Genomic DNA, 8,225 nt, shown 5'->3' with positions numbered 1-8,225 from the left:
GATTAAGGATTACCTGAACAGAATAGTACTCTTCTGCTTCATACTAAAACATCATGAGGGTTTTTTTAAAACTTTTATGAATATTAGGCCAATGATTGCTACAGTAGGCTGGCATATCCACTCGTGTGCATGTAAAATTACACAGACCTGTAACAGTGGGGAGGAAGGAATGCTGCATGTTCCAGCACATACTAAATTCCTGCTCAGAAAATGCTTTGAGTTTTTGGTAGGTTTACAAAACAAAATAATTATTAACATCATAGTGCAAATTCTAGTTTGTGGAGTAAATAGAAGGCAGTGGTTTAAAGGAGTAAAGTTAAGATATAAGGTAGGAGTGATGCATATTGCTTTAGAAAGGATGAAAAAACACACACTAAGAACATGCACATGGACAACAGATGATGGCAAGACAACTAATTCCTAGTAAGCACCATTTGTAAATAAAGGTTGGTCTGTTGGTTGGAGTACATGACTTGCAGAGCCAAGGGATCAGAGATCTTTCCCCTCTACCCTTGTTTTTGCCATAGTTTCACTATTCTAGTGTTTCCTAAACTACTTACTTAGAACTTGTCCATATAGTGCACCTGGAGGTCAGTTTTCACTCTTCAAAGAAAAATTATTAACCTTGCAACTTAAGCATTTGATTTGATTGTGCTGTACAGGTCTTATATTTAATGAAAGTAAAACATTAGTGAGGATACTCAACTTTGGTTTCCATGCTGTTGAACTCAGTGCTGGTTTAACATCCATCACATATGGCATCTAACAAACTGCAGGGAGAGCTTTTCATCTGGAATGCTGAATTAAAAGCAAGACCACCAGCAGAGACAGCAAGTGTGTTTGGATAGTACTTACCCTCTATCAACCCAAAAATGCAATTTCTTGTGTTCATTCTTTCTAGGAGCAAACCTGGAATATTTAATCTGCCAGTATATCTTGTCAAGTCCCTTAAGTGTTATCAGTGCAAACAGTGAAAGTTTTCCTCCTAGAAGGAAGCCTGGGTTCCTGGGTTAGGGACCTCATTGTAAGAACTGCTGACAGCCATGCTGAAAGGAGACCTGAAGCCTGATTTTATCTGAAGTGAAGCAATACTCCAATGAACTGTAGATAAAAGCTTTATTTTTTTTTAAGGGAAAGCAAGTAAACAAAATAATTTAGTCCAGTGAGTAATTTTTTTTTCTGTAAGTACAGGAACAGTTTATTCCTTATTAAAAGGGCCATCCCAGTAGAAGATGTTAATTCAAAGCCATCAAAAAGGAAGGCAATGCCCTTTGCTTTGTTTCACACCAACCACATTGATAAATACTAATGGCCATTTTTCTGTGACAAATGTGGATATGGGTTATCAATACAAAAAATGGGAACAGCTCTCTGAGCAGCCAAACCCTTCCTTTTTTTAGATGTTGGCTGTCTAGGGATGCTAACAGAGAGTGAAAAAAATCTTTAAAAAAAAAAAAAAGTCTTCTGGCTGTTGCCCTTCATGCTCCAACATCAGAGGCTGTAGCTGGGTATCTGTAGCAATACAGTTTGTTGTCTGCTCCTCCACTCAGTAGCAGCTGATGAGAGGAAAAGGGAACTGTGATTAATATCAGAACTAAGCAAAACACCTACACAAAAATTGAGGACTGATTTTCTTTTCTTTGAAGATGTCATGAACTGAAGTGTTAATGCATGCCTAAAACCCAGAATTGAAGTGCAGAACCAACCTCCTCTCTTACCCTCCTCCTAAAATTAGAACCAAGGTTTTTGCAGGAAGATTTCTAAAGCTTTCCCTGCCTTTTACTGAGAACCTTGAACATTTTGGTGGGGTGTGTTAGGGGTTTTTTTTGGTGTGTGGGTTTTTTTTTTCCATTTTTACCTGTGTGTACCACGAGAGTAGCAGCACAGCTTGTTTCAGAGGATTATATAGTTCCCCACTGCTACATGTACTACCATGCCCCAGCTGTCAGTTCATGCTGCTGCTTTACTCTCCATGGCAGCAAATGGCACCTTGGAATGTGTATTTTCTCAGCAAGGTGTGGTGCTGTTCTGGCATCTGCCCTTGTTCAGAATATCAGTGTAACACCCACTTAATGCCACAGAGCTTACACTCCCATCCTGCTCCTTAGCACAGCAGCGTGGGGAAGTGCTGCAGTGTGTGTGACAGTCACACCCAGTTAGCAACCCAGTATGGACCACAGCACAGCTAAAAATTCCTGTTCTTTTCTGTCTTTAAGCATAAAGGGAAAAAAAATATTCCATGACTGCTTTTAGCCCTCTTCCTAACCACCATGCAGATAAATTGAGTATTGCTCTTCAGATTCTTACCCCTGCTTCTGTCCAGTCCACACACAAAACCTTGTCTTCATGAGCAGCCAAGTCATACAGAGGAGCTTTGCAACTGGTAAAACACAGGTATTGATAGGACATGAGCAATCCCAGAAAACAAAATTGGTCCCTAGATGAAAGACTATCACAATGCTATCAAACAGATATGGTCTAGGAGTTAAAGTACTTCCAGAGAGCACAGGTATCTACCAGCTGGGACTTTCTCTGCTTTCTCCAGAGATGATCACATCAGTGTTAACCTCTCCTACATCCCCAAAGACAAGCAGCAATGTTTTTCACCTGCTTGCAAACTGCCTTGAGACTGAAGTTTAATCAACCTGGTTGGTAAGAGGAGTTTATTAGAGGGTTTCCTTCTTCCATGTGTGGACTCTGCTTGACTGCATGTGCTTTCCAGAAATGCCATTTATGTCTTCTGAGTGCAAAACATTTCCCTGCTTGGAAATTTGGAATGACAGGTCTGAGAAGAGTATCAAGTGAAGCTTCACAGTTAGGCTCATTCCTTAGAAAGAATGTATTTTGTTCCTTAAAAGAGAGGAGTGGTTAGCAGACCTCCTGCTGTGCCTAACCCCAACAGGCAATGTCATAGTTGCTGCCTTCTGCATGTCAATCAATGCTGCTGTTAATGCCAGGTAGGTCACATATAGAGCTCTCAGATGTTATGCTACAGGGCCTCTGGGAGACTACAAGTAATTTTATCCCTTTTGTGATATGCCTGACTCAGATAACCTAAAGGATTTTCACAAATGCCACAGGAGTTTCCAATTACTGTCTCAGACTGCTTGTGCTGTTTCCTTAGGTGTGCCTTTCAACAGCAGAGAACATTTCTGTTACCTCCTCGTGTCCCAGAGCTTCACAATGTTGTCCAGAGAACCAGAGATGAGCTGATGCTCGTGGGTAGGTGACCACTTCACAGATGTCACCCAGCCTGTGTGAGATGTCAGAGACAGGAGAACCAAGGAGCCATCTGAACAGAAAAAGTGGAAAAAAACAAACCTCAAACCATCAGTAGACACCAACTGAAACTGGCACTTTTTAGGATGCATACAAAATCCAGTGAGGAAAGCAGCCACATGTGTGTTCCAGGTAAGTGCTTCTCCCACCAGTAACTCTAACTTCAAACAAAACTCAAGAATGTATTTTCTTATCCCTAAACTGTCCTTTCAAAGATTTTTGACAAAAGCAGACACAAGAAATGCTTTTGTTACTTACATATAAGAAGATAATACTGTTAAACCCCAGATTAGATTTATAGAAGCTAGACAAGTAAACATGTCTAAGCAATAAATCTGGTAGGCTCAGTCTGAAGTTATCTGCAATCCTGTCAGACATGGCACTGCTTTAATGATAGTCCAACCAACTTAGGGGTGAACTTTACAAAAAAAAAAAAAAGAATGTTCAACTGCATAGTTGAACCTTGTTATCTAAATTGTAGGAAAAAAAGGAAAACCCTGAGTTAGTTTTCTAAATTATTAGGTAAGAAATGGAAAGTCCTGCTCCAGATTACAGAAAAAAGGACAAGGGGTCTTTTATTAAAGCAGAGGGACCAGAAAAGAGTTTGTGAGATGTCTCTCAACAGAATGTGGATTTGAAGGAAGCAGCTTTGAAAGCATGCAGGTTCCAGCTGACCTTTGCTGCGAGGATCCCACAGCCTGATGTGTCTGTCAGTGCTGCCCGAGGCCAGGCGCCGGCACAGCGGCGAGTAGGAGACAGAGTTGAACACTTTGTTCCCTGTCTGTCAGAGAAGGAAACAGGAACCCTCAGAGAGGAGCCACTATTTTGCACAGCTTCTTTCTGTCTCTGGACGTGAGCTGAATCTACAGACACAAAGTACAATCATCTCACCAAAGTTGATTTGAGGTCTCCGGTCTCAGCATCCCAGAGTTTAATGGTGTGGTCCCATGAAGCACTGCAGATTTCTTCAGCCTCTGACCACAGCACAGAGGAGACAGCTTCTGTGTGGCCAGAGAGGGTTGCCACAGGCGTCTGGGATTTCAAGGTGAGAGGAGATCAGATTAGCATTTTAAAAAATCATTTCACTAATAAAAATGCATGTCTGATCAGCCTGAGACGTATCACCAGACATTGCCATATAGTCACTTTTGACAAAGAGAAGTTATTTTGTGTAGCCACACTTCTAAAGTCAAGTCCTGGACAAAGCTGGAGCTCATCTTACTCTTGTTAGTCCCAGTTGTTCAGTTTTCTGCTTTTTCCGTGGTCTGTTAGCTGCTTCTTCCATCTCATCCTCTTCATCTGTAGGTACTGTGACAGAAGAGAGTCAGACTTGACCTAGAGGTTTTTGAACTGCATTTTCATATAAGTTATTAAGCAAAACTTCATATTTACAGTACCTAACCTGTCTATGATGAAGGAATAGTTTAACTTTACACCTCTGATCAATGAGTATTATCTGCCCTTGGAGCAAGAGGAAAACAAATACAAAGTATATACCTATATATACACTCCCAGACTGAAAGAATATGACTTGGCACAGTGAAAAAAAAACATTTAAATTAAATGTGATTAGCCTACATTTCTAGAAAAGAGCTGGTCATCTTCCTGTCCTCCATATTACAGTGTCAATAATACAACAGGATCCACAAACTTCTAATTTGCAAGAAGTCTATACTCAAGCCTGCATGTTATTTAAATCTATTAAAATAAAAGAGATAAAGTATGTATTCTGAATAATCATCAGCATGCAGTTCATAACCATACCTGAAATTGTGTTACTAACCAAAACAGTAACTTAGTGAAGTATTAGCCTTATAAAGCTTACAAAAGAAAAAGTTCTAGCTTGCTTTTAATATTACAGACACACTTAAAGAAAAAGTACTCAGATATCCATCTTTCAGGTTGCTGTAAGTACAATATTTTTTTTTTTAAGAGAGCCAAGAATCCCAGCTGACAGGTCTCTTACCTGCAGACCAGATCTTTAACATCTTATCCCAGGATCCACTGCAGAACTGTATGACCAGAAACATTTTGTTAAAAGGTAATCCAGACAGACCTCATAAGCCACACTAAATACACTTCCTGCCTGAAAAATTAACACATGAAGTACAATATTTTTTTTTTTAAGAGAGCCAAGAATCCCAGCTGACAGGTCTCTTACCTGCAGACCAGATCTTTAACATCTTATCCCAGGATCCACTGCAGAACTGTATGACCAGAAACATTTTGTTAAAAGGTAATCCAGACAGACCTCATAAGCACACTAAATACACCTCCTGCCTAAAAAATAAACCAATGGTTTATAACACATGAAGAACAGTGCTAGGCTCCTCAAAAAAAGAAGTTTGTCATAGATTAAATATTTTTTTTGCCTTTCTTTCTTTCTTTGCAGGAAAAATAGCTACAAAAGAGCTCTTTCTACCCTTCAGCACCAAAAGGTTTTATTTTAACCTGTCTGATTGAACTTCTCTAACAAGCTGGAAGGATGACCAGTACCTACACAGGGACAAAATGACTTTTGAGATCCAAGCTGCTAACATCCCAAAAGACAAAGGTTCCTTCCCACCAGTCACTCACTTTAGTTCTTGTGCAATCCACAGCAATGGAGTCCACGCTCCCTGCGTGTCCCCTGCAGCAGTGAAGGGCCTTCACTTTGTTCTTCTCCACGTTCCACTCCCACAGCAGGACAGTTTGGTCCATAGAAGCACTGAGTAACAGGCACGACAAACTGTCTGAGGAAGGAAAGAAGTCATGCTTGCACCCAGCTCAACTTTCCAAACTCTTAATATATAGTTATCCTCCCCAAAGAAGAAATAGCAGACAGCAAATAGTGGTATGTATATTTATTTCAATTGTACTTGCAGGGTAACATGGTGTAAACTGAGATATGTACAAGTTTCTAACAAAGACTGCAAGGTGGATACACAACATACATGTTGGACTAACTTGACTCATTACTGGTAAATGATTCTTAAATCAGTTAATTACAGTTAAATTATTGTTAGATCACAGTGTACTCATTACTGTGTTTTACTTGCAGTATGACTTCATTTCTAACACCTCTTAAGAAATAATTGTAGCACTTAGCATTCCTCAAACATGAATTATTATCTGACATTTCTCCCTCAATGAATCAAACTATTACTGCTCCCCTAGTATATATAGATACTGACCTTGCTTCACCCACGCCACATCCTTCACTACTTCTGTGTGCCCAGCTATTGTCATGATGGATTTCCCTTCCAAAGACCAAACTCGAGCAGTGTGATCATAGCAGCCAGTTAATATCCTACAGGGTACAGAATTGGAAACATTAACTGTCTTTAAAACCAATAATGACTTTTTGAAAAAAAAGCCTCAGCCAGAAACATGGAATAATACGATGGTAGGTGAGACTTAAGATCACTTATGGCCTTTAGAATAAAAAATAATCTGTTGCTCATGGTATGTTACTAGAGGATCTCAAAGCATTTTTGAACCATTATTTAATATATTGGAAAATGAATGGGAAAATAGAGTAGAAAAGGACAATTTCTATTATTCATTTGTATTAACTGCATCTCATGCTCAGTGACTCCAGTCACTGTTTTCTGCTTGTGCTGAAGTTGCTGTCAGCATAAAATACAGGTGTTAAAACAGAACTGCTTACAAAAGCAAGCAGCTGACTGATTGGACAGGTTAAACAAAAACCAAAACAGAGCAAAGAAGGGGGGTGGGAGAAACTCATCAGGTTATTAAAGAGACAGAACTCCGCTCCACTTGACACCATGGAGTCCTCTGCACACAACAGGCCTAAGCAAGACAAAATGCAGAACTGGCTTAGTGTGGTACCATTCTTCAGTGGCTTGAACAGAACTGATCCAGTCATCGTGGAAGATGCATTCCTCTGGCTGAGGGGCCATATATTTCTCCACATATTCTATTTCCACCACTTCTTCCTGAGCTCACGGGGGGAAAAAAATACTTTTTTTAGTGTGGTTTTAATCAGTTAACATTTAAGTGTGGTGCAAATTACAAGTTTATTGGGCAGAGATCTTGGTATCCAAGTCCTTTGCCACATAAAGGGAATTAAAGATGGGGAGAAACTGAGTCTTACTGTGGAGATGTTTTCCATTTCCATGTGCGTGACCAGCGGCAGACGCAAGAACTGGCCATTGATAAGGAAGTCAAACTCCACATATTTGTGATCAGCTGAAACACATTAGGACAAATCCATGGTTAGGTGGCACCATTTATTTGATAGAACAGCATCATTCTGTGGCTTGTTCAGGAGAACTGAGCCAGCAAGAATTAAAGACAACCTTCCTCCCTCCCCCTCCAAAAAACCAGTTGGTTTCCTCTCCCAGTTGTAAGTGGGCAGCTCATGAATTCCATGGGATTACATGAATTGAGAGGAAGGAAGATTTGCTCTTGGGGCTGAAAGACTCAAGTTTGGTTCTTGTTGTTAATGCATCATTCTCTAAATCCTCTTCTCTGTAGCTGTATCTAATCAAACCCCAGTGAATCTTCATCTCTCTTCTGTATGGAGCTTGCTACTGCTAGCCCACTTCTGTAACATCAGTAGCTAAAGCCATGTGTTTGAGGCAGCAACAGGAAAATCCTAATTATTTCTCCCTCTTCAGTGGCAGAGCTGACGAAGGCCCCACGTTTCAAAAAGAGCATTGCCCTGTGCACTGGTTTTCTGTTTAAGGTTGTTTGCAATTGCAGGGGTTAAAAGCAACCAGCAGAAATCTCAGCAGGTTAAGATACATTTAGTCTAGTTTCTCATGGCAAATGGGATTTTTTGACAATGTTCCCCAGGTGTCTTTCCCCTAAAAATCTGTCAGGTCAGTCAAGCCTATTTCAACTAGCACCGACAGAGAGGTTGATCTCCAAACCTTTGGCCAGGTTTTGGGGAACACCTCCATTCCCATCTGGTGGAGCAGCCTGGGCTGCAGCGCTGGGCA

At 40.4% G+C, this 8,225-nt stretch overlaps 1 protein-coding gene across 1 annotated transcript; it reads right to left on the bottom strand.

Annotated features, from left to right (window-relative positions):
- Positions 1-1,254: 1,254 nt before the first annotated feature.
- Positions 1,255-7,468, bottom strand: WDR12 (WD repeat domain 12). The gene is made up of 11 exons (XM_008945569.1): positions 7,376-7,468; positions 7,111-7,217; positions 6,453-6,568; positions 5,857-6,011; positions 5,441-5,486; positions 4,502-4,587; positions 4,171-4,311; positions 3,955-4,060; positions 3,160-3,292; positions 2,308-2,380; positions 1,255-1,556 (listed from the first exon to the last, which is right to left on the bottom strand). The coding sequence occupies exons 1-11, from the start codon at positions 7,397-7,399 to the stop codon at positions 1,479-1,481; spliced, it is 1,065 nt and encodes a 354-aa protein (XP_008943817.1). The 5' UTR covers positions 7,400-7,468; the 3' UTR covers positions 1,255-1,478.
- Between the last annotated feature and the right edge of the window lie 757 nt (positions 7,469-8,225).

This window comes from Merops nubicus, unplaced genomic scaffold (assembly GCF_000691845.1).
Source record: "Merops nubicus isolate BGI_N331 unplaced genomic scaffold, ASM69184v1 scaffold9718, whole genome shotgun sequence".
In the NCBI taxonomy this organism is placed as follows: domain Eukaryota; kingdom Metazoa; phylum Chordata; class Aves; order Coraciiformes; family Meropidae; genus Merops; species Merops nubicus.
This window is presented reverse-complemented; position numbering and strand designations above follow the sequence as displayed.